The sequence below is a fragment of the Macrobrachium rosenbergii genome, chromosome 17, assembly GCF_040412425.1.
Source record: "Macrobrachium rosenbergii isolate ZJJX-2024 chromosome 17, ASM4041242v1, whole genome shotgun sequence".
In the NCBI taxonomy this organism is placed as follows: Eukaryota; Metazoa; Arthropoda; class Malacostraca; order Decapoda; family Palaemonidae; genus Macrobrachium; species Macrobrachium rosenbergii.
Window position 1 is genome coordinate 26,185,765 of NC_089757.1, and position 17,668 is coordinate 26,203,432.

A 17,668-nucleotide genomic window follows, 5' to 3' on the forward strand; every position below is an offset into this window, starting at 1 on the left:
AGTAATTTCAGTTATTTAAGTAGTATTCACTCATTACAGCAAACTGGAAGCCAATTAGTTTGAATGCAATTAAAAAAAACTGCCCTTAATTTAAAGTCACGCCCTTGCGAAGCAAGAAAAAAAATTAGCCAGTGAAATCGGAGTTAAGTTTTTATAAATACCACAAGGCTTAAATCACTTTCCATGGTTAGTTTTCATTTTATTGATAGACCCATTAGTACTTGAATTCTTTCCCGGATTGTCCGACTAATTTAATCAAAATGATGTATGAGGTTTTTCTTTATTATTACTCATTGAGTACTTTATTTTGGCTTAGCCTGACGAAGGTAAACATAAATATTGATGGTATATAAGTTTGAACTTCCGTTTAACAACTCTGTACGTGTATAAATAATTTGTTTTATATATAGATGATATCTTATTGTTATTGTAAGCAAAGAAATGTCGCTTGTCCACAAAAAACTTGACTTAGGAAAAGATGAGAGAAAGAGAGAAATTATCTTCATAGTTCTAGGAGCTGTTAAAGTCTTGGCTGCCATGCTCCAAATGCCAATTTGAGGCTGGACATGACGCAAGATTCGGGACGAATGTCCACCTTCATAGCGGCGTTCACTATAGCAAATATCGTCATCCTTCCTCCTCGATTGCTTGTAGGTTCTGATGAATTCGTCCTGTAAATGTTTTTATTTTTAGGCTCATTTTCTTTATAAATGAGGCCGTACAGTCTTAATGACTTACAGAAAATACTTGACCAAATGTCATGAAAGATTATAAACCTAAAAATTATACTAATCTTAGAGAATTTATCTTTACCTGTTTCGAGTGAGGGATGAAGACACTTTCAAAACTTCATTCGACTGAGCTGCGTTTGTTCTGTAGCCAGTGAAAAAGTTTTCGTCCATAACAACCTCACGTTTCTCCTCCTTGAAAAGATTATAAAAGAATAAATTACACGATTAGTCTTTTCTCTACATCTATCAACCAGACGTAAGGATTACACTAACTCTCTCTCTCTCTCTCTCTCTCTCTCTCTCTCTCTCTCTCTCTCTCTCTCTCTCTCTCTCTTTACATACGCACCCACGATTATAGGTAAGCAATGTTAACCATATTGATAATGCTTTTTAATCCTCTCTATCAGTTCTGTGCAGAAAGACCGATTTTCACTTGTAAACTTTTGCCGACTGTGCTCGTGTAAACCTTATGCCGGCAATTTTTTTTATTGGGTTCTTTTTTTGTGCCTCATGACTGTAAGCATAAACAATAACCATACGCTGATCCTTTGGGGAAGAATGGGGATAGCATGAGACGGGGTGAGGTGGGAAGACTAGTAGGTCTGTCCTCGCCGTTCGATGCATTAATTTTTGGCTGCGTTCAGCCTCATCCCACACAGGTGGTCGAGGGAGCTTATATGCTAAATTGTAATGACTGACGATATTACTACCGGGTATTCCACACACTGTAAAGTTATATTGTTATTGTTCATAGTTTTCTCCACATCTAAATCATTTCAGCAGCTTCGAAGAAAGAGCATAAAAAAATGAAGACACGAATAAGCTTTAATACTTGAAGACAGCATCAACAGTCGAAACAAAAATCGGTTCAACAACTTCGAAGAAAGAGCATCAACAGTGGACACGAAAGTAAGTTAAAAATGCGAAAATAAGCTTGACGGCCTTGAAAAGAGCATCAACTATGGAAACCATAGTATGTTGTTTTCATTCACTCTATATCAGTTCGATTATATTCAGGATGGTTGTTTAGCACGTAATTTTCTCTTAAGCGAGGAATTGGGATATGCGATAAAAAGAAAATTACCTGTTAACAGAAAAGGACAGCTGATATTTAATCTCACATTAGCCCAGTTCGCAACAAAAATAAGTTAAAAAGATGTTTCCCTGACGTTGTCTTCAAATTATTTGAACGAGTAGAATAAGAACGAAATATTTATCTTGAGCTGGAATTTTTTCGATAAGTAAAGAGAAAAATACGTAAATAAGAGCAATACATGGGCTTATAATTATTATATTCCTTTTTAGTTTCGTGAATTGGTCTTTAACGGATTCCGATGAAATTAGGTTTAACGAAAATTAATTCGTTCAAGGCTTGTAAAGAATCAAGCAATCAGGAACAAGGACATTATTTATTTTACCTAAACTGGTGAATGTTAGTGTTACTCCTGCAACGACTAAAACGGGGCTTAAGTCACTGACTGGCGAGCTGGTCATGATGTTTCCTCCTATGCTCTGAAAATGGAAGAGGGTAAATGAAAAGAAGAATTAGCATGAGATTATGGTACACTTTGAGTGAAGAATGTCGTAAGATTCTCTCATTAGAAAAGACAAACAGAATCTCTTGAACTGTAAAGCAAAATTACATTTTCGTTGAGGCATAGGCAAAACTAGAGGACAGGAGGACTGATTTTGCAAAGCCAAGAAGAATGTTTTTTAAAGAACGGAAATAAAAGGGTAATGTAAAAACATTGCAAACTCCTTTCAAAAATGCATTAAAAGCCAAATATGTGAAAAAAATAAGAGTTCCGTGATTGAATAAGGTGAACTGAAAAGAAGTACGCAAACAATCTTCAAAGTTAGAAACAAGAAAACTTAGATCTACAAGAAAGTTCTTGACTGTATAATATAAAATCGATGTTGATTGCAAGTAGCAATACTCTATAAATTGTATAAGAAAAAGAAGATTGTGACAACAGAACAGAAGGAATTTAGAAGATAAAATATATGTAAAGAAATGGCATCACAGTAACAATCAAGTGAAAAATTCTAGTAATTGCGTCACAAGGATTGCGAATAGGTTAAATGAAAAACTCGAAAATAACCAAACATAAGAAATTTTACAAAACATGATTTCGAAAAAAAAAAAATAGCTTAAGCAAGGCGCAAATATTGTCTGGTAGAGAAATAGTGAGGCATAGCTCGAAATTGCAAGCATAGGTTTTTCACAAATGAATGAAGAATTTTTAACTCACTGCAGTGTTCCGTATTTGTTGCCCGGCAAACCATTTCAGCATTTCTAGCAAAGCGGTGTAATTTTTCGTGAGATGAGCTGAAAGTGAAAACTTGTTAGTAAAGTGGAAACAAATGCATCCATATAAAATTTTAAAAAAGAATCATGCATAATGAGATAAATGAGACAGGTTAGCATAAGATTAAACAAATATTAACTCACGGATGGATGAGTCTGAACTAGTCGCGTCAACAATTCCTGCAATTCAGTTAAGGTGACGGCCGCGCCAACCCTAACTCCTGACTTGAGAACTTCAGTTGTATTGAGCTCTGGGATACGCGTGGGATTAATTAAGACTGGGTAGTGTTGTTTCTTGAATGCCACTTCGACTCCTGTGTGTAAATAAAGGATGTTGCAGAGATGTTAATATCAATTTGATATAACTGGTATCCATGAGTTAGAGTGAGAATATATATATATATATATATATATATATATATATATATATATATATATATATATATATATATATATATATATATATATATATATTATGTGTGTGTGTGTACCTCATGCATAATTACTTTTTGGCCATGTTTACTGTACATTAAACATTAAATTCCTGACGTACGGTTGATATGATAACATTAGGAACAAAATGTTTAGCTTTGCTTTCTATATTTTCTGCTCGGAAGCTAGCGCCTGGAGAGAAGTGCAGTTAATCAGCACTGTAGTATTATTTTCCATGTAATTTGTGTGGAACAATTCAGCTAACTGCCTTCGGAAGGCACTGACTTTTAAACGAGGATATTGACCGTAAACGTGTACATGCTTCTCTACCATTTAATATATATATATATATATATATATATATATATATATATATATATATATATATATATATATATATGTGTGTGTGTGTATAATTTGAACCTTAGTTTAACTTTTAGTGTCATTCGTGTATATACAGTAGTATATATATATATATATATATATATATATATATATATATATATATATATATATATACTTGTGTATACATACATACATATATATATATATATATATATATATATATATATATATATATATATATATAAACTATAGATGAGAAGAGTGAATGTAGTTTTAAATCAAATACTTTCAACTTGAAACTTTCACGCATCTTATACAAATTGTCTATAAAGTATGTCCCTGTAGAGGGGTAGCGCCGTCACTTCACCTCACAGGGTGCGCTGTAGGCATTACTAAAGGTTCTTTGCAGCTTTCCTTCGGCCCCTAGTTGTAACCCCTTTCATTCCTTTTACTGTATCTTCATTCATATTATTTCTTCCATCTTGCTATCCTAACAATTATTTCATAGTGCAGCTTAGAGGTTTTCCTCCTGTTATACCTTTGAAACCTACCTACTCTCAATTTCCGTAAAGCCCTGAATGACCTTATAGGTCCTAGTGCTTGGCCTTTGACCTAAACTCTATATTCCATTCCTATAAGTTTGTAAAAGGTCAAAGGATGTAATGTATGATGCTAGTGGCATTTTTAAATATATTTTAGAAGCTGAAGTTTTACATAAGGTATGATTTTATTTCCTACAAGTTTTAATTATACTATAAATATACTACACTATGTAGTCCTTAATTAACATCGGCGTCAATGGCCATAGAAATCACGACGCCTGATAACTTAAAATCATTCATTCAAAACGGGTCGTTTATGTAAAGGACTAAAAAAAAATCCAGTTTTACTTACCGACTTCAGTGTTACCAACTATAATTTTAGCGTGAGGAAATCGATACTTAAGGTCCAGGAGATGTGCGAACGATACCGGTCTGTAGTAAACCACTCTCTTTCCTTTAAATTCAAGCATTTCACTGTCCAGTCTCTTGCTCATGACCTGGATTAAATTAAGAGGAAAAATATGTGAATTCCTGTTTTATTTTGCTGTTTATGTTCAAAGGTTATAAGCTAAATTAAAACCAGAGTTATTTATTTAGATCTGGTGGCAAAACATGTCCTGAAGTAAACCATTTGTACCTGCTTCGTTACTTCTTGTTTCATGTTTTGTTGAAACTCGTCACTATAATAGCGAAAGTTATATATCACAGAAAGAAAGAATATTTGTATAGCTGATGATGTTTAAGAAATGTGGGCTGCGTTCACGGGAAGTCGTGCTTGATGAGGTGAGATAATATTAATCATGAAATAAAAAAGAGCCAACTGAATTTATGAAGGCGATAGCTTCCTCTCTCTCTCTCTCTCTCTCTCTCTCTCTCTCTCTCTCTCTCTCTCTCTCTCTCCGTACAAATATATAACAAAAATATAGCAACCTTACCTTCAGCTCAGGAGGGAATATAATTTCTTGAGTAGGATCATATGGTGCCCAAGAAACTGCATTAAGCACCTTGCTCTCCACAGTTCCGTTATTTTTAACAGACCCTTTTATCCCATTTTCGATAATCTTCTGAGAACCAGTACTGGTATTTCCATACGTTTTCACAGCGGCCTTCTGTATATCTCCATTGGTTCTTCGGGCATCCTGGTATCCGTTTTGTTTAATGCCTCCAAAGCCATTTTGACCATAGGTTCCGTGGCCATTCTGGTCATTTAGGATCGTTTCTTGGCCGTTTTGGTCAGCATCGTAACCATTCTGGCCATGACCATTCTGATAAACGTCATGACCATTTTGTGAAACTGTTCCTTTTACAGGCTGAACACAGATTTCATCCCCATTTCCATTCAGGACAATCATTTTATCACAGTCATCATGGCCATTTTGTGAAACTGTTCCATTAAAATGCTGAACACAAATTTCATCTTTATCTCTATTCAGGACACTCCTCATTTTATCACCATGGCCATTTTGTTCATATTCGTGATGCCCTTTATAGCAAGTGTCTCCATTACTGTTAGGAATCCTTTTCTTGTAGCTGTTCTTGTCTGTATACTCACTGGAATTTTGCATGAATTTGCTGCAGCCATTTTGAACAAATGCCACCTTACCGTTCTGGACGCACTCTTCGGTACCATTCTCACTGTGGCCATTCTGACCATCTTCTGCTTTGACATTTTGAACAGTCTTTCCGCATCCTGAAATGCAAGTGACGGTCAGAAGTAAAATAAATGACTACCGGACACTGGATCGCAAAATGTAGTATTTAAATGCATTTTTTTTTTTTTTTGTAGGAACATTCATGATGAAATCTATTAAAATCCGCATTTGTGAAGTAAAATTACTGAACTGCACAACGTAGTATGGCGAACAAAGATCACCCTAATACCTGACAACCTCCGCCTGCGCACATTATTGTTAAATATCTCTTGTCAAACATTTTGGAGCAACATTTATGGCACTAGCGCTAAACAATTACGGTTGAGGGTAATTAAATATGGACAATGCAATTAAGCTAATTTCCTTCACTAGACAATCCCTACTGTATCATAAAAGTAGATATATTGAGTACATGTTTTACACTAATATTGCTGACATTCCGAATACTGCATGACTATAGTCTTTCAAGCACTCGAACGTATTGTTAAGATTAAAAGTTATCTTTGTTAGAGCCTGATAAAAGTGAAATAGAAAAATTGTTATTAATTTAAAGGTAATATTAAAAACATATTTGACTTCACCTATTTTCCGTACAAACCTATTTTGTTGTCATAAAAAACAAAGAGATATGGCATAATTTTTGTCGGTCTCTGCCAAACCTCAGTTTCGCTGACACGCTGTCAGGGAGGGCATTTAAAAGGCCAGCTCGATCAAAAACGATAACGGTGGTCACCTCAAGCAGCCGGTGTCACTGGACAGTATGGATAGCCCGAGAGATAGCCAAAGCGGAACAAATCCCACCGCCAGCATCTTCACTCTCATGCCAACGAAATTGTTTGTTAACGTATTAAAATACTTCATTTTTAAGAAACAACAAGTGAGCCCTGTAATTGTGGTAAATTATTTTCTCCTAAATGATGAATAGTTTATTTAACCTGCAGAGGCACTGAAAAATCTAATCACGTAACCTATAAATAACTGCTAAAATGGAACATGAAAAATAATCAAATGACTTGAAAAGCTACACCTGGCGAACCACCCACACAAATTTTAAGTGCTAATGCATTCAACACATTATGGTATGGTTGGTATTTCAGTAAGCGCACAAAGAAATAAAAATCATTAAGAACTACCAAGATTTACTCAAGACTGTTTCTTTAGAACACAGACTACATTAATTGACAGATATCAGGTAAAGCCATAAACAAGGGACTAACCGCGATGGCGAGGTCTTAGAATGTCTGAAACTTTTTATATTTTTTTATAAACAAAGCTACCCTTAATCTAGGTTGCTGATAAAAGGTGCTACTCTCAAGGATTAAGGTTAAATTACTGCATTATTGAGGTTCGTCTTTTATCAGTGATAACATTGAATTAATTATCCTGAAACAGGATTCGTAGGTAATACCAGTGGCGTTTTCCCTCATATTGGCAGGTAAATGATGAGGATGAAATGGTCCAGAAATCACTTTCTTTGCCCCTCACATTTCAGATGTGAATGGATTCCTGAAACATATTGACAGTAGTTTCAGTTTTATATGAGGACCTGAAAAACAGAAAACAGAAGCGAGTACTTTACTTTTAATTTTCTCTCTCTCTCTCTCTCTCTCTCTCTCTCTCTCTCTTGTCAATACATGAAATATTTCATTTCAGTCAACCCACCTTCCTTTGCCCGACAACATTTAACTCCGGCGGAGCAGACTTTTGTGGAAAATTCGCCTGTGAAACTGCTGAAGCCGTCCAAAATGGCTCTGTAGCCAGTGCATCGGCACAGGTTTCCTGAAATTATTTGTATCTTGTCAGTAACTGAATGATATTGCTAAAGGGTGTCGTTTAATTGTGTTATTGGTTATTTTTGTTCACGATTAACTATGTTTCTATAAACAAACCCACAGGAGGAGAGTCACAGAATGGGTAAAACATGGGAGGTAGCAGGTTGTATGCTAAAGATTTTGAGAATTGAATTGTCCGTGGAAGCATAGGTTGGAACGTATGAGGGGATGGCTTAGTCAGTTCACCGTTAAGGAAGTAAAGTGTGCAGTTTTCTGATTGGAGGTTCAACCAAGGTTTAGCAGTTAGATTATGAATGTGGCAGACTGTTATGTTGATTTTTCTCTGGAGCCAACAACTGTTAAGAGGGACAGCCTAATACACACACACACACACACACACACACACACACAAACAAACACATATATATGTGTGTGGGTGTGTGCACATGCACGTGTGTGTCTGCAGGTATTTGCTATATGCTTTTTTCACCCTATGCCTTGTCTAGCGCAGAGGGGGTGGTGCCAGAGGGTGTTAGCCTACCGACAAGTCTTTGGAAGAGGTTGCTAGTTTCATGCTACTTTATTTATTTTTACCCTGTCGTGACCACCACAGCTGTGCAACGCCCAGGTACATAACTCACTGCTTGGGTCTATTGAAGCAAAATGGTTTCTTAATCGGGAGTGCCTATTCCCCGATCCTGTCTAGGGGTCGAACATTTGTCCTTTAGCTAAGTAGGCTAGAATGCTACCGATCACACCATTATGCTTACATTTAGCCTATGTTTATATATTTGAGTGTTGTGTGTCTGTTTGTTCATTTATGTACATGGAGAAGAGTACTGTATATTATAACATATACTAGGCTAATAAGAAAAGTCAATAGCAGTGACTCTTCTGAAGTACACAGATTAAAGGGAAAATACTTAGAACATGCACATGCATTTCCCAGCCTCCGTACCTGTAAGATGTTGGACAATATCATCCATGGAGGGGAGGTTTTTGTTCCTAAGGAGAACGTACATGGACATAACAATCCCTGGTGTGCAGAATCCACACTGTGACCCATGAGCCCTGGCCAGGCGATCCTGGACTGCGTGGAGGCCGTCTTTAACGCTCCCTATGCCTTCCACAGTTGTCACGGCTAAACCATGAACTGCTGCCACAGGAGTGAGACAAGCGTTGGCGGAATAATGCCTGTAGGAAGGAATGGAAAAATGTTAATACATTTTGATTAACATAATTGGTAAAAAATCTGTAAGTTGTGTGATAGCGTAGCTCTGTCGCGATATTAAGGTGGGTAAAAGAAACCACTTTGAAACAAATATTGGTTCTGCGTGCCCTTTAAAGTCTGCTGGTATAGTAGTAAAGAATTCAGGTTTGTGGACCACTTAATGTAAAAGTTGAGTGATTTAGTGTTTTTATACTTGAAATTAGAGTGATATTCAATAAGAATAGAAATATAGACAAAAATTAAAATAAAAATATAGATGAAATAAAATTAGAAATATATATATTCATGTATTTCACCACATTAAAAGAGAAAGGAACGTATCTATACCTACACTCTGTTCTGCTAGAGATTTCAGGTTATTTCTGTAGTAGCGGTGATATAAATATCTCGGCGGTGCTGTGATAGTAAAGGCACCAATATCCGTATTTCTGTAGATAAGGAAAGCCTTACGAAAAAATGCCCCGTTTTCTGGCAGCATTTGGTATGTTTTCGAGTTTATATACTAGAAAGCTTAAAGTCAAATGCGACGTACAGTATTGTCAGATTTTCATATGCCTATTGAATTATGGATTAGGAGCACTTTACATGATAAGCTGATCAATCCTCAGTTTTGGTGGCGTTCAACTTCATTCACAACTGATATGTTTTACCAATTTATTTTGAATATCTGTTAAGGTTAGCAAACGCTTGATTTTACATTGACAAGAACAGCTAACTACAACAAGAGCTGCGTTATCCACATTATACATTTTCTTACTTTGAAAGCCAGTATTCATGTCATTATTCAAACTAAAAGCAACAAAAATTCTACCCTATGGAACATCAGGCCTGATATGTTTAGGCTCACTAAAAGCATAATTAATAACTCTGCCGCTGGTTGTTACAAATCTCCGAACAAGATTACGTACATTGACTCTGAAGTTAGGGCGTTTATACTTATGATATGATAGATGATTACAGTAACAGCAGGTGTGAAATCATATTATTTGTCAAGGTGGTCTTGGGCATAGGTTTGCAAGGTTATCACAACTGCCTGACAAATTCTGCTAAGCTACTGCCTGTCAGCAAATCTCTAGGTTCGAGGTACAGCATAAAGCTGAAAGATCCAATCATCAGCTGGAATAGTTGAGATTGGTCTGTAATTATCATAGTTAACGCTGGAACGCCAGAAGAAGACTGGAACTAAAGGCCATATGATTCAACTTTGCTGTGTCCTTTCTGTTGCTAAATTGTTTCTCATCATTAGCTAATATAAGATAATAATTTTAAATAAAAAATGAGGCCGGGTTGTTAGTTTTAGTTTGGTTTTCAAATTACCGTTACAACTTTTCTCATCTAGTCTGTAAGCTAGCTTTTCACGATTGCTTTCAGCTAAGAAGTCCTGGTAGTTCAAGCGGGAACAATACTTTGCCATTTGTTGAACTTGGTTTGTTTATCATGGTATGCTGCTCTGCATGAATCTTAGATTTGTATTCTAGTGGAGTAGGACAAACCAAAACTGGCGGTAAAATCAGGCATCGTTATAACAGTACTTACATTCCATTGTATTCCAGTAAACAGTTGGTTTTATCGTTATTTCCTAATTTTTTCCCGTTATACTTAAATATATGCACTGATTTACCGTGAAGTATTCGCTATTGCACAATGGCCAGTAGTACCAATAAATTCAGACAATAGCTTCAGCTGGGGCGGAAGCATCTGTTTGTGCTGGATTCAATACATTACCGGAAATATTCGAAGCCGTTACCTCTCTGTGCTCATAAAAAAAAGAGTGACATCTAACCTAAGTCTAATCTCTTCCTGAGTTCATCACGAACGTGATTGACACCACGACACAAAAGATAAACGTGTTGGAGAGTAATAATATGCCACACAATGGCACAGTCTCCTTGAAATGGCAACACTGGCCTCTTTAGCGTGATGTGTCTTTTACCAGAGCTAAAGAATCGCCATCTCAAAAGGAATATCGAACTTTTTTCCTATTTCACATTCCGGTTAGTTACATGACTGAAATTGAAAGAAGAGGCTTAGGCGAGTTCGAGTCTTGTCTGCTCTGCTCACGTTGCATAAAAATGTTTACATGTTTACGTAACATGAATATGCAATTCATATAAGATTACTTGGCAAAAGTTATTCACATTGATGAAGCAGGTACCATATAGTTGCCGTATAATGGTATAACAAAATCACATTAACTCATTATGAGAATAGTTAAGAATAATACGACCTTACATTTCTCAAAATAACGTGACACTGACCAATGATTTTCAATAGTAACTTAAGTTTTAACTATGTTTAGTTGAAAACTGTGTTTAAGGAAGATTACTCTGGGAAACTGGGTCGAGACAAGATGTCAAAGGCAGGGTTAAGCCTCGAGTTTACGTGAGCAACCATATTATGTGGGTCATAATACTTTGAGGTGTTTGGAGTACTCTATTGCTGACACCATTGCACTTGTGACTTTTTGAAGTTTTAAAAGAGTTCACTATCTTTGTAGACGGTTGTGTAAGACCTTGTTCTAAACCAGGCATCCAAACCTCCGGCAAAAAAGGGGAAAGATATTTATTTCCGAATTTGAAATGTTTTTTTCTTTACTCTATTTCTGTCATACAATTCGAAAGAATTCAGTTCCGAAATATAGCTCACTTAATAACGTAACAACATTCGTTGATTCACATTTTAGGCAAAGGCCTCTGCTGGCATAAGGCCAGCTTAAGGTAAACTAACCAACTGTGCTCACCTTGTAATGAGACGTTCATGGTCGTACCGCGACAACATAACGGTACAAGCACCGCAGCCACCCTCTCCACAGCCAAGTTTGGCACCTGTAAGTCGAACTGAAATATTGTTAAGGGAAAATCGGGAGGGTATTCTTGCACAGCATACATATACAAGAATAGAAGTTTTCTATGGGCAAAGTGGCCGTGAAGGAATAAGGAATGTAGAATTTAGGCCAAGCGCTGGGATTTATGAGGTCATTCAGCGCTGAAAGGGAAATTGGAAGTAAAAAGGTTTTCAAGGTGCAACAGGAAGAAACCTCGCAGTGAAACTAGGAAACAGTTGTTAGGAAAGGGTGGAAAATAAGGTGGAAGAAACAGAATATAAACGGAAGTACGGTAAAACGAATTGAAAGGGGTTGGAGAAAGGGGCCGAAGGGACCGTAAAAGAACCTTATGTAATGCCTACAGTCCACCGCGAGAGGTGCACTGACGGCATTACCCACCTACGGGGGATAAAAGATTTTGTGCAGAATAGCCAGTTAAAGTATTGCTGTTGAAAGACTGTGATGAAGAAAATGCGATTCTATAAACAGGTAATTACTCCAGGAAGAGCATTCTGATTTTTGAGACTTAAGCTGAATGATAAATCAAGAAACATTTTGGCTGCTTAAATGGCATCAAGTTAAGAGCTTCAGACCTGTTAGTGGTTTCCATGAGATGAGCAAATGATGTCAGTTACTCAGAGGGGTTCCGTTCTAGGGACCCTTCAGCATCATACCAAAGGCTTAAGATTTTTCAAAGGAGTGGTTTAACGCTATTGTAAGCCTTAACTGGTCATTTTCATTTTATTTTGGTGCTGGTGTACATTCGTGGATGCTTCAGATTTCAAAGTTGCTGTTAAGGTATCTTGAAGCGCTAAGGTCATTTGCCTTTACTTATCCAACTTAGTAATTTCTGTTTGGTTTCGTTTTCATGTGCATATAACTCATTTATATTTTTTACACGAAGTTATTACATTGTTAAATATTGCGTAGCAAGCTACCGACCATTTTACCCTAGAATTTATGGCTAATGAATAAAATTATTAGTAAAAAGGAAATATAAAAATTCTGAGTGTTCAAAATGTTATGGTTTGATAGATATATGGATATATATATTGCATATATATTTATATCTATATAAATGTATATATATATATATATATAATATATATATGACTTTTTTTGATTGAATATATATATATATATATATATATATATATATATATATATATATACACACTGTGTATATACATACACACGCACACATATATAATATATATTTTAAACACGTGCACGTTGACCAAAAAAAATTGATTAATTTTAATGGCAGCTAATCGTTGAAAAGGATACGGTTTTTGCGCAGGTACGTCAAGAGAGTCCATTCTGGGTCCACGTTTTCTTCTGTAATCTAGAAAAGAAAGATGGTTAATAATGTCCGTTCTGTTCCTTATCTGTATATGTATGTATATATAGATATAATATTTATATAGATTTAATATATTTATATAGATTTAATATATATATATATATATATATATATATATATATATATATATATATATATATATATATATATTTCATATATATACATATAAATGTAAGACAAAAATTCATTAATATATATATATCTAATTTTTGCCTTATAGACGGGAACTATTTTTATATTCACAAATATTAAGCCACATATCGTTCAGTGTGGAATTTAGTATACCTTGGGAATAATTTACAACACCCAGGGGGAAGTATTCTCAAGGTATAGTGAATTCAGTATTTATAGTTATTTGTGGCTTAGTATTTGTGAAGATATAATATATATATATATATATATATATATATATATATATATATATATATATATATATATATATATATATATATATGTGTGTGTGTGTGTGTGTGTGTGTGTGTGCGCACTCTTCTTGCGTTATGTTTGTTTATAAAGCATCAATAAATATATTAAGCTCGATGTAAACAAGATTGCAGAGCATTTACGAGGTAAAGCCATTGCTTTATTGATAAGGGAGTTGTTATTCTTGATTTTACAGGACTGAAATTTACTAAGAGAAATAATCCTGTATGTCACACAAACAGGGTTATTTCTCTCAATTAGTGAGTAACGCTGATTAGGCCGATGAAAATATCAAGGATTACCACATTAGGCCTACCTATCGTACTTTAGCACTGTAGTCTTTTTCAGAAAGGTGAATTTGGTAATGATTCTCATTTAATTACCTTGGATGTTGAAAGGGGAAGTGTGAGTAAAAATTTGCCTGAATTAGAACATGACCGACAGTAGTTCTAATGAATTAGATAAATAGGTTACCGAATAGCTTTAAGCAAAATGATCAGTCGCAAGCATTTTAGTACAAGGAAAAAAATCCGTTATCAGTAATTTATTATGATTGTTTCATTAGCTTTCACCAATTAAGACTTAACTTTCCTGGAATAGAATTATGGATATGGCAGTGATCAAAAATGCTATCTTTATAGCGCTATGGCATAAGGTTAATTATGTTAATTCTTAGCGGCAGTAACCAGGGGTTGATAATATAGATTTATTATACTTTGATATATGAATTCTGTTACATAAACGAGAACATTCTGGAAATCTCAGTTGCGTTACTGTTACGGAAGATGACATTAATTAGAAAATTCTCTCAATTCCCAAAAGTACAATAAAACAGGGCGGTTAGTTTTCGCTTGCAAACCAGTTTAGCGGGCGAGTGCAACTACATTGTTTTAAAGGTCAGTAAGTTAAATAATGGTAAAACAATTTTTTGGACCACAAATGGAGTTAGGTGGAAAGCCTGGTAAAACTTGTTTGAGCGACTGGAAAATATCTGTGGCCACTAGATGCAGCCTCAGGTCTTTTATGTATTGGATAAAAAATCCTGCGTATTTTGAGAGAGAATGTAGTTTTGTATTAATGGTGAATTTGAAAGGGACCGTAATGTGTTAGTTTTCCATGAAATGGTAAAGTAAATGGTTCAGTTTTAGCAAGATATCATCCAAGAATTAACAGGAGGATTTTAACAGTAATGACAAATTTATTTCCCAGACATAGGGGTGTTATTAAGGGCATTAATTCTTTTACCTGATCAGTTTTAGAATGAACTAAAAATTAGACTATTTCAGGGAGTGATTTCTTGGAAATGATAAAGTTTTAAATCAATGTATTCATAATAAATGTTGCACTGGAAAAATATCGAATATTAAAATAGGTGAACTGTGTTGCATTTACAAGGACCCGCTTAGTTCATCATACTGTAATTTTCCCGGTTTTAAAAAGGTTTTGAGTGTTTAACTGCAGGGTAATGTGTGATAGTTATACGCAATTTAAAGGATAGACTATACCCGTGCTCTCATGCGCTCACTGACTGATTGATCGAGTGCTCTACTGTCATAAACTAGGGTCACAAACGCCAGTGGTCTCGGCGCATCTCAAACCTGTTTATATCTGCTTACTTAATCCGTAAACAAGCGTAGAAAAGTCTAGAAAAAAAAGTTGACTTTCTGAAAGTCTTTTTTGCAGTTTCACTACACCAGCTGCACCGCAGAGATAGACTTACCGTTATGCAAGGTTCTTTCATGCCCAGTAACCCAATGAACTTGGGTGAAAACGATATTTGAAAGAAATTTAACCTGGCGAAGGACTCAAAGTGTCAGGATCCCGCAGTGTACTCTCTCTCTCTCTCTCTCTCTCTCTCTCTCTCTCTCTCTCTCTCTCTCTCTCTCTCTCTGAAGCAATTTGATCTTCGAAAGAAATGAAATCGAAGATGATGCGATAGGATTTTAATCCCAAACCTAATCTTCTTTCACGCGAGAGATATGATCTAAGAAATAATTAAATTCGTATCTTTTCCTTTGTTAGCATTAGTTTTGTTTGTTTGTCATTTACCCGTGCTTTATTATGATTATATAGAGATTTAGGGCGGTTTTTTTAATCATGGACTAAGAAAGTAACAAATTTCATTAAAATCTGAAATTCATAGATTATGAAAGTAACACATTTCATTAAAATCTGAAATTCTTACTTTTAAAATGCTGAGGATTCAATAGGGAGGTTTAATTTCTTTGCTGGTTTGATGTTTTCTGATGAACTGATATAACATCAGAGGTAAAGGTATGGCATAATAACTCTCGGTTCACTCCTATTGTTATTTAAATATTTTCTCGATCGAGTATTTAGAACGAAAAGATCGCACGCACTGTCAAATCTTTTAAGATTTTTTATTGTACTATTTTTTATTCTTTTACTATTTTTTTATTATTTTACTGTTAGTAAATTCTGACCAATCCCCTCCCGACCCCCGCACATCAAGAGTAAAAAGTCTAGACTCTCCCCTCCCCTTAACCCCCTTACCGCAAGGAATCTGAACACCTTACTCTTCATTGCTTGTTTAGGAATATTTATTTGTTTGTCAATTTACCTTTGATTACTGATCATTTGTTATTTTTTTCTTTGTTTTCTCTTTTCTAGAATGATCTTACTGTTCTTTTTGAGCGTATTTTGTAGGTCAGCGTCTTGTTTGATTTCTTCCATATGAAAATATTATTGAAAAATAAAGAAATTATGAGTGAGCTTAGCCATCTATTAGGAATGTTGGTATTCCCATGGATGCAATAAAGCAGTAGCTTACCAATATCTGAATCGAATTTGTAGGTCCTGTAATTTTTCTTACATTTTGATGATTCTGTACAGTGTCAGCGTCTTGTTTGACTTCTTCCATGAGGAAATATTATTGAAAAATAAAGAAATTATGAATGAGCTTAGGCATCTATTAGAATGTTGGTACTCCCATGGATGCAATAAAGCAGTAGCTTACTAATATCTGAATCGAATTTGTAGGTCCTGTAATTTTTCTCACATTTTCATTATTCTATATAAAATTTTCTTTCCTTTGGTGAAGAGGCCGAGACGGGCATAATTGTCTAAATCAAAAACGTTTGTTTTTGGAGTTCCTTTCATAAGGGACGCCAAACCTTTCTCATAAAAGGAAACGGTTAACAGGCCTGAGGAAATAGAGGAGAGTGAAGAGTTCCGAATTTTGCAGGGGAATGGTATGAAGCGCTTACTGTACGCTTTGCTTAACTTTCTGGAACATGACCTAAACGTATGGTTTTTTATTTCTGCTTTGAGATATCACGGTCTCAGTTTATGAAGATTTAAGGCGAGTCTCGTCAAATGTTGTGTGATACTGAAGACAATTCTTGCAATGCAGTGAATTAAAAATATTGCATATTGTGACTACCTTAGTTTCGATCAATGCGTAAACATCTTATCACACATGATATTTCCCCTTTTTTTATGAAGAGTCGGTTATTTTAGTGATGATAAGCGATAAAAACAAGATTTCATGTCCTCATTTGAACCTCCCGTAGGGGGTTAGTGTCGTCAGTGAACCTCATGCGGTGCAATGTAGGCATTACTTAAGGGTCTTTGCAGTGTCCCTTCGGCCCCTAGCTGCAACTGCTTTCATTCATTTTACTGTACTATGTTCATATTCTCTTTCTTCCATCTTACTGTCCACCCTCTCCTAGCAATTGATTCATAGTGCAACTGTGAGGTTTTCCTCCTGTTACACCTTCCAAACCTTTTACTGTCAATTTTCGTTTCAGCGCTGAATGGCCTTAGCTGCCCCAGTGCTTGGCATGTATCCCTAAAATCCATTAATCAATCAAACCTCACTTGAACCTAAATGTCAACAAGGTAAACAGATCATGCCATCGATATGGCCCTTCTAACCAGTCAACGACAAAGCGTTATTTTAGTTACTTTTCACTTGCTTTCTAATAAAAAAAAAACTAATCTTATTTAATCTCTTATAACGCTGTTTATGAAAGAAGACCGTAGTGACTCTAACTGGGGCTTCTTATAACCCTCTAATCTCTTC

The 17,668-nt window shown here is 35.5% G+C and overlaps 2 protein-coding genes across 2 annotated transcripts in view; one reads left to right on the top strand and one right to left on the bottom strand.

The window, feature by feature from the left end:
* The window catches only part of LOC136847806 (xanthine dehydrogenase/oxidase-like), a 40,540-nt gene that overhangs the window by 18,408 nt on the left and 4,464 nt on the right, over positions 1-17,668 (bottom strand). The window contains 14 exon segments of the mRNA XM_067119723.1: positions 503-541; positions 544-619; positions 621-671; positions 814-842; positions 845-917; positions 2,136-2,243; positions 2,984-3,060; positions 3,180-3,353; positions 4,711-4,855; positions 5,294-6,048; positions 7,673-7,789; positions 8,741-8,976; positions 11,754-11,850; positions 13,125-13,182. Of these exon segments, the coding sequence (XP_066975824.1) occupies positions 503-541; positions 544-619; positions 621-671; positions 814-842; positions 845-917; positions 2,136-2,243; positions 2,984-3,060; positions 3,180-3,353; positions 4,711-4,855; positions 5,294-6,048; positions 7,673-7,789; positions 8,741-8,976; positions 11,754-11,850; positions 13,125-13,182 (2,035 nt within the window).
* The window catches only part of LOC136847803 (capping protein inhibiting regulator of actin dynamics-like), a 346,484-nt gene that overhangs the window by 3,599 nt on the left and 325,217 nt on the right, over positions 1-17,668 (top strand). The window lies entirely within an intron of this gene.